At 44.8% G+C, this 17,301-nt stretch overlaps 2 protein-coding genes across 8 annotated transcripts in view; one reads left to right on the forward strand and one right to left on the reverse strand.

Moving 5' to 3' along the window:
- EIF3A (eukaryotic translation initiation factor 3 subunit A) overlaps positions 1-9,736 on the forward strand; it is a 52,324-nt gene extending 42,588 nt beyond the window's left edge. Inside the window, exons 19-23 of one of the 7 annotated variants that reach the window (XM_045023509.1) lie at positions 3,079-3,729; positions 3,760-4,097; positions 4,841-5,015; positions 6,237-6,424; positions 8,417-9,736. In XM_045023509.1, the coding sequence (XP_044879444.1) occupies positions 3,079-3,729; positions 3,760-4,097; positions 4,841-5,015; positions 6,237-6,424; positions 8,417-8,688 (1,624 nt within the window). In that variant the 3' untranslated portion in view covers positions 8,689-9,736. Of the gene's footprint in view, positions 1-3,078; positions 4,098-4,840; positions 5,016-6,236; positions 6,425-8,416 lie in introns of all 7 variants that reach the window. The other 6 variants (XM_045023510.1, XM_045023508.1, XM_045023511.1 and 3 more) reach the window with 6 other exon arrangements.
- Positions 9,737-14,645: 4,909 nt separating this feature from the next.
- Positions 14,646-16,720, reverse strand: NANOS1 (nanos C2HC-type zinc finger 1). The gene has a single exon (XM_045025588.1). It carries the CDS (start codon positions 16,438-16,440, stop codon positions 15,673-15,675), a length of 768 nt encoding a protein of 255 aa, XP_044881523.1. The 5' UTR covers positions 16,441-16,720; the 3' UTR covers positions 14,646-15,672.
- Positions 16,721-17,301: the final 581 nt, after the last annotated feature.

Here is a 17,301-nt window from a genome sequence, read left to right on the forward strand (position 1 = left end):
TCTTCCAGATAATATCTGCAATTTGCCAAAACAGCCAAGGAAAATAAGTTTATAACTGAATAGAGGCTGTGCAGTGTGTGTCACAGAGTGAGGAACTTATCACCCCTAAAAACATTATATAAAATATTACCTCTCCATCAAAAAAGTAGATTGATCTTAGAAGGATGGCAGTTGCTCTAGAATGCACCCTTAACAGGAGTGTCTGTTTCCAGATCACCCATTTTAGGGAAAATAGAGATTGTTCACAATAAGCACTTCTAATTCCTGAGAGGGACCAGAAGACGACCCTGGAATTCATCAGAGGGGATGATATTATTTCAGCTATCATAGAAATGAAGGGCTGGACAGGACCTCAATAGGTCCTGTAGTGTATTCCCTCTGTGCCAAAGCAGGAATAAGTATATCTAGACCGTCCTTGATAGATGTTTGTCTAACTTGTTCTTAAAAAAACATCAGTGATGGTGATCCATTGCTTTTGCATGACTCGTATTGCTCCCCAGAGGAGCCCCAAATAGTTTTTTATGTGCTTCTGATAATGGAAAAAAAGGCCTGACGTGTATTTCATGTGTGTATCTTATGTACTTTTTGAGTTATGAGTGAGCATAAGAATTCTTAAACTACTGTCATCCACCAGGATTGGGGAAAAGTTAGAGATCCTAGTACCAGATCCTCCCCCCATTTGATTAGCATGAAACTTGGTAGAAAAATTCTACCTCAATTGCAAAGGCATCCTACTTTAAGCCTCATAAACCTTATAACGGAATTTGGGTTGCAGTCTTGAGTGTGGACTGGCTGCTGCCATTCTGTAATGAACTGAATAATAATCTTGTCTGATCATTAGTTTTTGCTGCAAGAAGATATCCTCCTATAGAACATTCTGTATGTTAGCCTCCTTCATTCCCTATATGTTAGTATGTTTGACTGAGATTACAATTCGCTTTCTAATGTCAATAAACATATTTAATTTCTAAAGGGAATTTAAGTAGAGAGCCATATTCACAGTTGAAAGAGCTCCCAGTTGCACCTAATCAGTACCTATCTCCTGACTTTTCTTTCCATCTGAAGAATTATTTCACAGTCATGTACAAAGATTAGCAGAAGTAATTGGCACAGTATTTTACTATTACCTTCTTAAGATCCTGAGGAATCTGAGTTGTAGACTTTCTTTTGCTATGGTTATAGGTATCACAACTTCTGTCAGCTTAGAGCACCCATACAGCTAATTTTGTTAGTGTTCCTAAACAGTCACCTTTCACCAGAGACTGAGTAAGAAAAACTTTAGCTTGAAAGAGAATTCTCCAATTTGAGTGCAAATAGGAGTCTAGAATAGAATTGCCGTCTCATTGTTAAAGATAATTCTACTCTCCCTCATTCTGGAAGCAGAAACAGGAAGCTGTAGCTCAGATTCCTCAAGATTGTTGAGGTATGGGTTGTGTCAAATTAACAGCGGCATACTCTTCCCCTCTTGTTGGAATCCCACAGTATTATTTTTTAACCAAATCTTTGTGGTTTACCTCTAAGCAGTCCAATAACGTGCATTTCTACTGTTTCATTTATTTTCAAATTCATCAGACATTCAAATCCAGGTTAAAACCTCGATTTGTAATTCCTAAAAGACACACACCACCCTCCATCTGCATAAGAGCAGCAAAGAATCCTGTGGCACCTTATAGACTAACAGACGTTTTCCAGCATGAGCTTTCGTGGGTGAATGCCCACTTCGTCGGATGCCATCTTCATAGTAAACTGCCCCTCGTTCCCCACAAATAGTTTAATTAATTTCCTAAAATTGGGAGGAAACCTTCACCTCTTGACAGAACCATGGCATATGACCTGTATAAATATGTAAAATAGATGCCATCCTTACTGTATTCAGTGCTGTTGTGAACGAAGAGGTCAAATGTATATAGAGCACTTGGTGAAGCATTAAAATAAACAATATATCTTGAGTAATGACAAGGAAGAAAGCTCACACTCATATCCAGTGGTATCCAATCTTTTCAGCTTTGAGGACGAAACATATTTCAAAAGATCAGGGAGCCACAATAAGTATTATGGCGCAGATTCTGCCATTGCTGTGCTCCCTTTGCATCACTTCAGAAGGGGGTAGTCCCCAGAGGGCAGAGTCTGTCAATATCCTGTACCTCCCTACTTGCAGCCACCTAGCACAGAGGGTGAGGAAGATGAGAGGCCAGGAGCGCATTGTCTTCCGACCATTCCAAGTTAGATTATGATCCCTACGGGACTGTTGCCAGTTAAAGCGCATTCCAAGGCTGCTGTGATGGACCTGTATGTGATTGTTGGTTACCAACTTCTAGACTGCGCTGTGTGAGGAAGAGATGGGAGCAATCCATCCCTTAGACCAGTGGTCCCCAAACTTTTTACCTCATGGCTCCCCTCCCATTCCTGTCCGCGCCCCCCAGAGCTGGGGCCTGGAGTGGGGCTGCGGCTCTGGGAGGGGGGGATGCGGATGGGGTAAGGCCCCTCCCCCCAACTCCTGTACTCCACCGGGCCAAGAGGCACAGGCGGAGTCGATGGGGGCGCGTCAGCAGCCGACTCACCACAGTGAAGACACCGTGGTGAGTAGATCTAAGTACGTTGACTTCAGCTACGTTATTCACATAGCTGAAGTTGTGTAACTTAGATCGATTTCTCTCCCCCTCACCCCCCCCTCAGTGTAGGCCAGGGCTTAGATTCTGGCAGAGCCCCTCAAATGCCTTTCCTGCTCTTCTTGGATTCCCACAAATCAGCAGGGAAGAGTCAGTGGAGCAGCCAGACTTATTCTCTTTGCAGTTCAGCAGGTAGCCATCAGGGGAGCAGCTGTAGCCTAGAAGGGACAACAGCTGCTCAGAGCAGTTTCTGGGGCAACAGGGGAGGTGATGCCTCCTACCTCCTTTTGACAGTGATGAGGCTGATTTAGACACTTCCAGTTAGAAATAGCGAGGGGACTGGTTGGGGAACATATTTTCAACTTGCAGTCAATTACACTTTCTTCATAACGTGCACCTTCAAGGGCCACAGGTTGGACTCACTGCTCTAATACATAAACCTTTCCTCACTTTTCACATGATTTAATAGGGAATGGCGCCGTGGAGAAGGGCGTGATGATGAAAGACCTTTCCGAAGAGGAGATGATCTGCTTAGACGTGGTGGTGTTGAAGAGAAAGAGCCTTCTTCCCGGGAAGCAAATGAAGACAGAGCCCCCAAGCAGGATGTGGACCAAGACAGGGAACCCATGCGGGGCGTGGACGAGGATGGGGAACCCAGGCGGGACGAGGATAGGGAACCCAGGCGGGACGAGGATGGGGAACCCAAGCGGGATGAGGACGGGGGACCCAGGCGGGGTGTGGACGAGGATGGGGGACCTAGGCGGGGTGTAGATCAGGACAGAGGGAGTTGGCGCACTGCAGATGAGGACAGGGGGCCGAGGCGAGGCCTGGATGAGGATAGGGGGCCGAGGCGAGGCCTGGATGAGGACAGGGGGCCGAGGCGAGGCCTGGATGAGGATAGGGGGCCGAGGCGAGGCCTGGATGAGGACAGGGGGCCCAGGCGAGGCCTGGATGAGGACAGGGGGCCCAGGCGAGGCCTGGATGACGACAGGGGGCCCAGGCGAGGCCTGGATGACGACAGGGGGCCCAGGCGAGGCCTGGATGACGACAGGGGGAGTTGGCGTACTGCAGATGAGGATAGGGGTCCCAGGCGCGGGTTGGATGAGGATAGAGGTCCCAGGCGCGGGTTGGATGAGGATAGGGGTCCCAGGCGCGGGCTGGATGAGGATAGGGGGAGTTGGCGCACTGCAGATGACGACAGGGGGCCCAGGCGGGGCCTGGATGACGACAGGGGGCCCAGGCGGGGCCTGGATGACGACAGGGGGAGTTGGCGCACTGCAGATGATGACAGGGGACCTAGGCGGGGCCTGGATGATGACAGAATTTCCAGACGAGATGAGGACAGAGGCCCCTGGCGTAGTGCAGATGAGGATCGACTCTCAAGACGTGATGACGACAGGGGTCCATGGCGTGGTGGGGATGATGACAGAGGGCCCAGGCGTGGTGATGATTCAAGACCGGGTCCTTGGAGACCATTTGGTAAACCAGGTAAAATAATTTTGTAATTAAACTATGGATTTTTTCATAATTCTATCCCTCTTCCAAAAATGAAATTTTCTGAGTTTAAGATGTATATTAAGTACTAGATACTTGAGATAGCAGAAATAACTGGAGCTAGCTCTGTGTGTTATTTTTAAACCAAGATTAGGTGTGTTTCTGAAAGATACGCTCTAATTCAAACTAGGAATCAGTATGAGTCTATTAATTTTCTGTTGCAAATGGCTGGATCAATCTGGCTAATTTGGATGTCCCTCATTTTAAATGATCCTTTTCATTTTACTGTGGATTTTTTTTTTAAATCAATATTTATTACTTCTGTAGCAAATATTTAAAGGTCAAATATTAATGCTGGGAATTTACTTGTCTTGTGAACTGCAAAGTGCCACTGTAGACAGTGCACCAGCGCTGGGAGCTATTCCCTTCGTGGAGGTGGTTTTTTACACAGCCACGTTAAAGCGCTGCTAGTGAAGACATGCCCTAAAAAATACAGATTTTATTCAGCCCTGTGCTGAACTACTATGGGGAGTATGGATTTCTTCCCGTGAATGAGGCACCTGACCTACATTAAACATAGGTTCTTCTTCAAGTCTTTGTGGATCCCACTCAAGGTGGGAGCCAAATGGACAAAAGCTTGAAGCAGAATCACAGTTCCTGTGAAGGCAAGTAAACCCTTCTCTCTCGACTACTCCAAGTTAGTCAGAAAAAAATTGGATTCCTTTTGTTCCTAACAGGCGGATGGAGAGAACGAGAGAAAGCTCGCGAAGACAGCTGGGGACCCCCGCGAGACTCCAGACCTTCGGAAGACCGTGAGTTGGATAGAGATAAAGATATTGATGAAAATGAAAAGGATCGTGAGTTTGACAAAGATCGTGACCTTGATCGGGATGATCGCTTCAGACGTCCAAGGTTTGATTTTTCTATTGTTAACAATATTGATAGGAGTTTTTTAAAAGCCATCAGCTTTTTTCCTCTTTCGTGAAATTAGTCACATCTTTAAAGCAATAAACAAATTATATTGATTATTCATATTGTGAAGAAAACACTAATTGTTCCCAAAAGCAGCCACAAAATGTTTTACTGCTCACTTTTAAACACACCTCTACCCCGATATAACGCGGTAAAGCAGCGCTCCCGCGGATCAGTGCGTCAGCTCCCAGCCGCGGTGCTCTGCTTTCCACCGCTGGTGAGTGCGGGGAGGTTGGGGAAAGGACGCCCCGCTGCCGGTGAGTACGGGGGAAGTGGAGAGCCGCGGCTGGGAGCTGGCGAAGTGGAGTGGGCCAGGGCTGGGTTGCTCCGCTTCCGGTGAGCGCGTGGAGGTTGGGGAAAGGATGCCCTCTGTACTCACCTGCGGCAGGAGGCGGAGCACCATGGCTGGGAGCTGGTAGAGTGGAGCGGGCTGGGGCCGGGCTGCTCCGCTTCCTGCTGCCGGTGAGTGTGGGACCTTCCCCACCCCTCAGCGAGGGCTGCGTCGCTCCGCTTCCCGCTGCAGTTGTGTGTGTGTGGGGGGGGGGGGCGGGGGAGGCATCCTTTCCCCAATCTCCCCGCATTCACCGGCAGCGGTGGAAGCGGAGCGCCACAGCTGGGAGCTAGTAGAGTGTAGCAGGCTGGGTCCGGACTGCTCCGCTTCCCGCCACTGCCGGTAAGTGCCTGTCAGGGGGCTGCGGGTTGTGGATAGGGGTTGGGGCAGTCAGGGAACAGCGAGCAGGGGGGCTGGGTAGGGGGTGGAGTCCTAGGGGTGATTAGGGACAGGAGTCTCTGGAGGGGGGTGCTCAGGGGACAAGGAGCAGGGGGGCCAAAGCAAGTTCGATGATATGTGGTCTCACCTATAGCGCGGTAAGATTTTTTTTTTAACTCCGGAGGACTGCATTATATTGGGGTAGAGGTGTATGATTGCAGTCCTTTTCTTAGTCAGAATTGAGCGTTGACCCTAGGTTTCACTAAAATGAAATCTTAACTTTAAACTCCAATAATGTTTTCTCATAAATGGTGCCCTGTGTGCCTGGTACAGCATCAGGTTGAAACTGTCTGTTTCAAATAACTTGCCATTTTAACACTGCTGTGTTCACTGCAGCAGAAGCCAGAGTATAAAGGTTAGTCTTACTTTTATTTATTTTTAAATGGCAAAAGGGATGAGGCTGGCTGGAGAAGAGGACCAGCTGAGGAAGTTTCCAGCTGGAGAGATTCAAGTCGTCGAGACGAATGGGATAGAGGTGGTCGTGACATGAGAGATGACCGGGGTGTTCGTGACCTGAGAGATCGGCGTGGTGATGATAGAGATAGAAGAGGACCTCCAATCAGAACAGACCGTGAAGAAAGTATGTTTGTTTCCCCATACCAGTTGAAATATTTGTCGCTGGGGATCATTTAGGGTATGTCTACGCTACCCGCCGGATTGGTGGGCAGCGATTTATCGTGTCTAGTCTAGAGGCGATAAATTGACCCCCAAGCCCTCTCCCGTTGACTCCTGTACTCCAGCGCCGTGAGAGGCACAAGCAGAGATGACTGGGGAGCGGCAGCAGTCGATTCACCGCGGTGAAGAAACCATGGTAAGTCAATCTAAGTACATCAACTTCGGCTACATTATTCACGTAGCTGAAGTTGCGTAACTTAGATTGATTCCTCCCCCCCAGTGTAGACCAGGGCTTACATTAATGGCCCCTTTACATGGCTCTGGTAATGTAAAAGGACCTTAAAGTGGAGTAAATTACATATATACCCATTTAAATTACATATATACCCTTTTACTGTCAGTCCCTACTGTCGGAATGGTATAAAGGGAAGGGGCCCTGGTGTAAATGCGAATCTGGCTCTGAATTTTTTTTTTTTTTTTTTAATTTTTATCCCAGTAGATTGTCATTTGGGATACAGATCAGAAATGAAAGAATGAGACCATTAAAAATGTCACTAGGAGAGCAGGGTGAAATGTTTTGGGGCAAATAGTTTATTCACCAAAACATGCACCATTGGCTGGCCTGAGGCTATTCACGAATTTGACCCGATCATGTTGGCCAGGGAAAAGTTTTCAGGCCAGCAAACTGTCAGTCCATCCCGCTTTACAATCTTTAGCCCTGTGGTTAGGGCATTTGCCTGGGATGCAGGAGACCCAGGTTTAAATCCCCATTCTGGAGCAGAGACTTGTCTCCACCACTGCACCCATGTGAGCACCCTAATCACGTTACAAGCTGTTCTGGGATGGGTTGCTCTTCATCTTTCCTATTGAAGCAATTCCATTTTGTAGAAAAACTTAAATATTAATTGAGCCAAAGAGAGAGTTGGAGATGTGGATTCAAATAATCTCTCTGCCTGATTTAGAGGAGGGATTTGAATCCACATCTGACTCACCACGTGAGTACACGCCCTCATTACACCCACAGTGCATATGCTTAAGTCCCATTTGCTTCAATCCAGAATAGGGAGGCTGCCCTGAAACTGGTCCTAACTGATAAAAATGGTGCAGAAAATGCAGCACAAGACCTCTTGGCAAGTGAAAGGAAGGGGAACTGGTTTTCAGCGCTGAGATTTTTTTTTTTTTAAAACTATGTTAAGTTTGGTATTTGAAAGTGTTTTCCATTTAGCTTCCACATTATTGTAAAACTGATTGTTCTTCAACTTCTTATCTCTACTGTGAAATAAGTAGTTTCCTATACCGTTTAGCATTCCAGAGCACTCTTTTATGTGCAGGATGAGGTGTTAATAACCCAGTGAAAGTTCTGTTACTTTTAAACTTTGTCAACAAGCTGATAGAATTTGCAGGGTTTTTTTGAGACAGCATACCTAAAACCTTCTCCCTATTTACATAAAATTTGGGGGTTTTCAGTTTTTAGGATTCATTTTGTTATGAAACTCAACTGTTTTCTAGCCAGATATTTTAAGTTCTCAACATTTGATACTTATGGGCTAATAATTTGTTTGTTTTTTAGCTACAAAAACAGTGAATTTATTATAATGTATATTAGACAGAGCTCTCGCCAGATAAAGGCTAGTTCTGAGCAACTGAAAAAATAATGGGTTACTATTGGCAGGCTTTCATTACAATACTGTAAAATAAAACCATGGGCTCTGAACAAATTTGTTAGTCTTTAAGGTGCCACAAGTACTCCTGTTTTTTTTGCGGATACAGACTAACACGGCTGCTACTCTGAAACCACCATCTTGCTGTATTGTTACATGGGAGCAGTGGTTCCAGTATGGTAAAGTTTGAGAACCACTGAATTAAACTATCAGTGCTGGGCTTGTTGATTTAAACTCTTGTAAGGGACTGTAGTAATACCAAAAAAGTGGTTTCTAATGATCTTGCACGTTTTTAGCGAGTTCATGGCGGCGTGGTGACGACAGAAAAGAAGAACGTGGGGAAGAACGTGAAACTATCCGGCGAGCTGCTCCGGCTCCGGCTCCTACTCCTACTCCTACTCCTGTTCCTGCTGCTGCTCCCGCTGCTGCTCCTCCTCCTATTTCAAAAGATAGGGAGAGGGATGCAGAGAGCGAGAAGGGGTCCTGGAGAACAGAAAAAGAACGAGAATCTCTTCGTCGCACTAAACATGAAACAGATGAAGATGGATGGACCACTGTACGACGTTAATTCAAAAACTAAACAGTTTAAACAGGTGTTTTAGGGTTGATTTGATCAAATCCACAGATTATTATATTTGTGCTTTATAAACATTCGGAATTGGTATTCTTTGACAAATGTTTTGAGATAACATGAAAGCATGAGCCTGTATTACTTACTCATATATAGATTGATCATGCACAAAACTAGCAGCAGAAGGTTGGAAATTGAGTGCCCGTTTCTGAAATGACAAATGTTGCATATTTCACAGATCACTTGTTGCTAAAATAAAAATGTGAACTCTGTAGCTATCTTGAGCAACACTTATATCTCAAACTAAAACAAACTGACCTTCTTTTAAAATATATAATTCTTAATTTGGAATGGGGTATGATTTACATCACAGAACATGCAGTTGAAAACAAATCTCCCATAAAATGGTCACATTATTGAAAAGATGGAGCTGGATTAACTTCCATAATTGGCCAAGATGAACTATAAAAACCCCTCCCCTACTGAGGTATTTTTGAGGGCAAGAGGTTTTTGTGAGGTATTTTATCATCTGAATTCAGTAAGTTGTTTAAATTTAAATAAATTACAGTAAACATTCTGAACATTAGCTACACAGGGATATTTTCTATGATTTTACTTGAATGCCTATGAAATCGTTTTGCAGTCGTTCTAATAAGGAATATTGCTGCAGTGTGAAACAACAAAACATCATTAGACTTTAGACCTCAAGCGTTATGGTCCACATACTGCTGAGTATTTTGTTTTGCCAACAGCAGAACTGCTTTTTCCATTACTGGATAATTCATGCCTTTCAAGCATTTATAAATATTGTCATATTTAAAATGTGTGGTTTTGGAGGAATTGTTCAGATTTATTTCCCCAACTTTGTCTTCAGGGTAAATGGTTTCCTTTTCAACAAGTGCTTTGTAGTAATGGCTGTGTTGACTGACTTCAATTCTGGGGTGCAGTAACAATGTTAATCATTAACTATCTGGTCTTATTGAAGCCAACACAGAACATGCTGCTGTGTTTCTCTTCAATGGTAAATAAACAACTTATAGAATTAGCTTCTACCGTGTATTGACTTTTTAATTAACATTACTGATGTATTTTTATATGAAAAAGGCAAGCTGCTTAATTTACTCCCTTCTGCCATACCTACCCTTTTCTGTCCCCAATGAAAAAGCATAACTTTCCTCTTGTATGGTGTTCTGACGGGAAATGCGATGATTCATTTATGACAAACATGAACTTAAGTTATGCTCCTTCTCTTGTCCCTTCACCTCCACAGCCATCTTCCTTTGAGAGTTGGATGGGTGTGTCTTTGGAGTTGTCAGCTCTTCTCCGTGCTTGGCATAGCAATTGCTGCAAAGCAATACCCAGGACTACCTCTGTATCCTCTTACTATTCTGTGAGAGATGGAACTAGACAATAGGACCCAAGTCTCTCAGTGATAACATAGTACACTACCCACCAGTACTCATTGGACAGTCTTTTGATGATACTTGCAGTTGTCCCTAAAGTGCACTCAGTCTGAAAAATGACTATACAAACCAATTTTTTCCCTGAGTAAAACTATACTTATTTGGGGTACATGATGTGTATAGTCATGATTCTCTTTTCTAAGATTCTGCCACTGTGGAATCCTTCCCTTGCAGCAGATATCAATTCCAGAATCTGAAGTTTACATTTAAAAAAAAAAAATTTGATCCCTTGTGACAACTTTGAGAATCTGAATAAAGTACACACAGACATGTCTTTGGGTCTGCGCACAACCTAAAGGAGTCAGATGTGACCTGCTCCCATTCATCTTAGTGGCCTGTTAACTCAAACTTAAAGATGGCAACTTTACAATCGTAATGTTTACTGATCATTTTAGTAGAAATATCCTCTGATGTGCCTCCTATGCCTCTCCAGGTGCCAAAAGCCACAAATGACCAGCTCCAGTTGCTGAAACCTCCCCAACAGCTGATGATGCAACTATGCATTAATACATAATTGGATATTTTAAAAAACCTGTGATCAAATTGTTTAATGCAAATTAAAAGCTACTGTACTTTAATAACCCTCATTTTTGTAAATTATCAGTTGAACTGCTAGAGTGTAGGTTCAGCTTGCTCATTTTTAGGGGTGTACAATATTTGTTGTTGCAGTTCACTGTTAAATTACTCCCTTTGCATCTTAATTTGTGTGATGAGAGGGTAGAGGAGAGGCAATCAATTATTTAATTCTGATTTTTGCATTTCCCATGTCTGTTGTCTATAAGTATCAATACATGAACTGCTAGTTATGTGTTCATTGAGTCCCTCTGTAGTTTGTCATCTTGGATTTGCAAGTTACATAGATTTAATGTCACCAAAGAAGGTATCAACTAGAGGAACATTTATAGTGAAGTAATAATAAATTGGAGATATACCTATCTCCTAGAACTGGAAGGGACCTCAAAAGGTCATTGTAGTCTAGCCCCCTGCCTTCACTAGCAGGACCAAGTACTGATTTTTGCCCCAGATCCCCAAGTGGCCCCCTAAAGGATTGAACTCACAACCCTGGGCTCAGCAGGCCAATGCTCAAACCACTGAGCTATTGCTCGCCCCATGTACTACATATACATATACATATACATATTTTCTGATGAGTCTGTGGTGGACTATCTAGCCAGCAGGGAGAAAGCTATCACTTTGTTTCCAATTTAAGTGAAAAGCAGAGTAAACTAGGCTACTTTCATAGTAATGGAATGCTTGGGTTGCAGATACTGTAAAACATTCCCCTACATCTAGACAAGATTTACCATTGCATTAAAAAGATATGGCTAAATTATGTGAACTCTTAAAACAAAAAGCTAAAATTTAAGCTTAATTTGAATTACACTTCAGTAATGCACTGCTAGTACATGGCTGAGTCATCCTCTTGTAATATACTTCAGATACTTGGCTGTACAAGCATCCCTGTAAAATGTTACTGTGGTGTTATGGCTATCAGGCTAGCTCACTATTCATCTTATATGAATCCCTCTGTGCCATGAGCCATCTTGAGATTGTCATTTTAAATGCAGTTCCATTTACTAGGTTGTGTGCCAAAATTGCTTCTGTACCCCCCCCACACACATTACTTCTAGAAGATGAAGCAATTCTTAAGACAAGCTCTTTGCTTAACCCTCCTATGATTCCTAGGGTTTAGATTACTATTTATTCAGGTATTTACAGGTAATTTAAGAAACCTAAATAAAACCACTTGAAGGAAATACTGATAAGTTACAACAACATTCATTGGGCATGAAGGTTGTAAGAACAGTAACGAGACACCCAATTTTCAAACATGAGAATTCATTCTTCCTATAGAATAAAGCCTGCATCTTAAATTCTAGCATTGGATGTAGACAATCTGGTGGAATAAACTTTCACACTAGAGAAGGGTTTTTTTTTGGTTTTTTTTTTAAGTTTCCCAGCCTTATTAGTGACCCGAGGATGGTGCTTGGAAATACTATAAGTGGCCAAGGTGAAAAAAAATACCTTTTTGGAACACACCTAAGTTAGATTTTAGAAGTTTAGTCTTAAACTGAACCACAGCTTTTTTATATAAAATTAGTTTTAAAGGGAGTCATTCTACAGCAGATGAAGTAATATTAGTGCTCATAAGAGGAAATATCCTAGTTGTTAGGGTCAAAGGTTTACATGTCTTAACTGATCTTTCCAGAGTTGGTTTGTTGGAGCTCAACTCTTCTGGGTCAATTTATTAAACCACAGTTTAATCTCACCTGGCAGCTCCCTAATTACTATAGCAAGCTAGTACATGTGGTGGGTTCTTCAAGCAACTCCGGCCCCTTCAACTGCCAGGCTTGTGTGTTGCAGGATGAGTAAAGTGTCAAGAACTGGCATGTAGGTGTAATGGTGGTTAGATCACAGTCAACTGATTTTTCTCTTAGAGCAGGAGGAATTTGTGAAGCAACAGCTCCATTAAGAGGGAGGTTATTTTGATTCCTTGAAAGATTCCAGTTATGCTAACAGAATTGTTGGCATAAAGCAGTATGTTCTATATACCCCATCATATCATGTTAGCAGCCTGCAGGCACCTCTGCCTACACATTTGACAGCACTGTCCTAAATTCTCTTTAGGGGGGAATGTGTAAAACCAAGAATGCTTCTCATGTGGTCTTTTTGCTCCCTTTAATGTTTACAGCAGGGCAGTGGGTAACTTGCACTAAACTTGATAGATAAAACATTGCTGAAGGAAATACTGTTAAGTTACAACAACATTCATTGGGCATATAGGTAGTAAGAACACACCCAGTTCTCAGACATGAGACTTCATTCTTCCTATAGAATAATGACAGCAGCTTAAATTCTAGCATTGGATGCAGTGTATCTAGACTTAGTGTACATTAAGTGTATGACACTTTCCACATGATATATATGCTAGGTAATACCCAAATTTAAATGGACATTGAAAAGCTGGGTACTCCAGATATTCCAGTAAAACTGCTATGGGCAAGTTTGTACACTGGTCTATCAATTTAGACTAGCATGTAGCCCCTTAGAAGGGACATTCCCCTGGTCATGTTTGCTATTGTAAGTAAAGTTTTTGCATTACAACTCAGTTTGCATTAATATGTAGGTGAGAATTTAGTAAATTCTCATAGACCAATGAGAGTTCTGCTGGGGAGGTGCTCTTACAAAGATCACCTGTGAAATCCCACAGAAAACAAGCAGTTTGGAGGGTCTAAATACAGCTTGAGATAGGTAAATAGGGATGTAACTGTGAGCCAAAAACACAGTACATGAATGGATATCGGGAGTGAGAAAAGTATAAACAGCCTATTGTTTAGTAAGTTGTATTGATTTTAAATTGTATACTTAATGAGAGTCTCCCTTTAATAAAACAAACCCAACACTAGCTTTGGGGTTAAGTGAAGAATTAGCAGACTACACTACTCTCCCCTTAGAAACAAGTAGTAGCTTGATCACTGTTGAGTTTCCTAGCTTTTAGGAATTTTAGAAAGTTGTCCATATGTACTGCGTACTTCAGAATGTAGAGATTTTTACATAATTGTCCTGATAGCATTTGGTCATACAAGATGGTATGCAGCCTTAAAACAATTGTATATGCAGTCCAGTTGCAACTGTTAAATTAGCCACATACACATGTATGTAATTTAAATGCAGTTATGCACTGCAATACTCAAGTATCATCAACTATCTACCTATATAAGAGAAATGAAGTGTGCACAGTATATTACTAAAAGAAGAGAGGGATTCATTGCATGGAACATTAGCAAGTCTTTCCCCCATTCTTTTACATTGTAAGTAGTGAAGGGGGAAACACGCTTTGGTGGAATCTACATTTGCTATGCTGAGAAAATTTACTCAGGATGGAAGTTTAAATTTGAACCTTTTGGATCGTGTTGTCCAAACCTGTTACACAAGGTGACTAAATACAGTACATGAGTCAGAATATAGTTTGGCCTTGCTCTGTAGAGAGCAGCTATTTTCTAGCAGAGGCCTCCATTGTAAACCGTACTTCAGCACAGGCCTGAGATAGTTTCAAAGAAGTCTTGCACAGAGAAAGCAGCAGGGGGCATATTCTCATTTGTTTTATACATGATTTCTTGCAAGAGCCCTCAAGCTGCTTTTGCATTAAAAAAAACTAGGGCTCTTTCCTCCATCCACATTAAAAGGCGCTTTGTTTTCTTCGCAGTAGAAGAGCATGGTAGGTAGCTATTAGAATCCACCTTACAAGACAGAGGAAGAACTTCTTCCCACTAATTATGCATTAGACAGGGATGCAATGCATTGCAGCTACTATAAAATGGTCCAACAAACCCAAGACTGTTGAGTGATAATCTATAAATAGCTAGAGGGTAGCAAAACAACCTGGAAAACAGGGTTGTCCATTGTTTTAAATACCTGGCTGTACATTACCACCTTGTAGTAGGTCTAGGGGCACATATGGGGGGGGAAAGAAGAGAGAACAGGCTTAAATCAAATTTGTGATGCCTTTACTTCACTCTATAAAACAAAAATTCAAATTTAAACAGCACCATTGCCACCTGTGGCCAGTATGGGGCTTTACAATCTCAACAGTGTTTATTTTTGGCTAGGGGGTTGGGAGGGAGGGAAAGGGAATTTAGAGGAATAAAAGTTAATTTCTAGACTAACAGAAGGGGAAAAAAACAAAGTAAAACAAGAACCCTAGATCAATACAAAAGAACTTGTGAACACAAAGGGGCACTCCCCCAGCACTAAATAGTGTCATATGATCATTCCTGATCTCAAAATCCCCACAAACATCAGTAACTAACAATTCATACGACCTCCTGACAACCAACGTTGTTTTGTTAGAGGACAGTGCAAACACAACCACAGAGCAACCAAATACAGCATAATTCCCCTCCCTACCCTGTCGAGCTCCCCCTTAAAACATAAAATTTAAAAACATCAATTTGGCTAGGATACTGCAAGAACAGAAATTCATTTGCTTAGCAGTACAGAGGCCTTTTCTTCAGAGATCCTGTAAAATATTTTTTTTTTAAAATGCATTCTCTCCAATAAACCAACATAAGCGTCCCCATGGGAGCTCCCTGCCATTCAATTTCATCGTCTCCCCCTTTTAAAAATTAGATATATATATTATACAATAAACAAATACAGTGCAGCTAAACTGCATATTTATAATTATATAGTTAACTTCAGAGCCCAGCTTCCCTGGATGCTAAGTATACAAACTAGAAACTATCATCATTATAGTACAGAAGCCAAGGAGCTTTTTACATTCTAGTCTCCCACGTTGAATATATTAATGTGTTAAAGAGAACAAAACGCAATCCGCTTTAAGACACTCTTAAAAAAAACTGGGAAGTTGTGGTGTTTTTTTTTTGTGGGCCACACGAAAAATTGCTGTCGGGACACTTGCTACTGAAGCGGCCTTAGTCAAAAGGAAAAAAAGAAAACCCCAAGAAATCCATCGCCAAGCAACCAAGCGGTGCCGAGGCGGGGAGGCTGCAGCCCCCTAGCGGAGTTTCTTGCCCAAGGCGGTCCTGGCGCTCCGGAGCTGCTGCTTGGCGGCGCTGGCCTGCATTTTGGAGAGCGGGCAGTACTTGATGGTGTGGGCATTGTCCCCACTGGCCCCGCACAGGGGGCACGTGTATCTCCGCAGCACGGGGCACAGGACCCGGCCGTCGGGGCCCTTGAGGATGTGAGTGGTGTAGAGGGCGACGGCTTCTTTGTTATTCCGGCAGAAGACGCAGACCTGCAGCTCCGGCTTGAGCAGGCGGGAGCCGGGCTTCGGGGGCGCGGGGAGCCGCCCGCCGCCCCACGCGTGAGGGGAGCGGTCCCGCGGCAGGCGAGCCGGGGAGCAGTCGAACAGCAGCGCGGCGGGGCTGGCGCGGCCGGAGAAGGGGCTGAAGTCGGCGAACCGCTCCTCCAGGAAGCTCTCGCCGTGGTGGTGGTGGCGGCGGCCGCACAGGTCGAAGTCGTGCAAGTGCAACGCGCCTTCGAAATAGGGGGGCCCCGCGTCTTCCTCCTCCTCGTCCTCCTCCTCCTCGTCCTCCTCCGGGGCCGGCTGCACGGCGGCGGCCACCACCACGGCGGGGGGCTCGGCCCCGAAGCCCTTCTCCTCGCCCACGGCCTTGGTGATCAGCGTGGCCAGCCCCAGATAGTCATTCCACGAGTTAAACGCGTTCCCGCAGGCGGGGTGGCTCCTGGCCCCGTAGCGGGCGCCCGGCAGGAACTCCACGGGCGGGTGCTGCTCCAGCTTGCCGGGGGGGAACGTCTCCATCGGCGGCTCCACGCCACGGGGCCGGGGGGGACCCGAGTCCCAGCCGCCGCCGCCTGCGCGCTGCAGCCGCGACTCCGGCGCTCGCCCCGCACGCACCCAGCCGAGCCCGCCCGCAACCAACGCAGCTCTGCGCGGCGGCGGCTGCTCTGGCTACATCGGGGGAGGGGAGAGAGGAGGCGGCTCAGCCCAGGGGCCGCGGCAATTGGCCACCAGCCAAAGCCCCCCCCCCCGCCCGGCTCCACCGCTCGGGCCGCCGATTGGTTGATGCGTTAAGCTGCGTTCTGTCTCCTGCAGCTGTGTGTGCACGGGCGGGGCCGCCCCTCGCCTTTGATTCGGAGCAGGTGAGAGGCCTCCAGCCCCCTGCTAGGGTGTCTTGGGGAATGCGCACACACGCTGCGTCACACGGGGTAGCTGGGGATGGGCCCAGCCCTTCTCCACCACCCGCAGCTGGGCATTAGGAGGTGCAAAAAGCAGCATCCTCGTGCCACGTTGTGGCTGGAGCTCAGAGCTAGGACGTTGCACTAGGTATCCCCCTTCCTACAGAGGGGTGGTTGGGCTGTTTTTCTGTAGTTCATGTCCTGTGCATTCCACGTAAGATGGATATGGATGCAGCGATACTGGCCTACCTCAAAGGGGTGAGACTTAATGAAGCCCTGATCCTGCAGAGCTATGCTGCCTGGGGGGACTCTTATACCCACGCTGAGCCCCCTTGATGTCAGTGGGGTTCTAAGCAGGTACCAGGGTCCTCTTGCATGGAAAAGTTTGCAGGAGCAGGGCCATAATTAACATTTGCAAAACACTTGCTGGTTTTCAGATATAAAAAGCCTGTAGTGAAATGCTAAGTAGCACTATATACAAACA

This window comes from Mauremys mutica, chromosome 7 (assembly GCF_020497125.1).
Source record: "Mauremys mutica isolate MM-2020 ecotype Southern chromosome 7, ASM2049712v1, whole genome shotgun sequence".
NCBI classification, from domain to species: Eukaryota; Metazoa; Chordata; order Testudines; family Geoemydidae; genus Mauremys; species Mauremys mutica.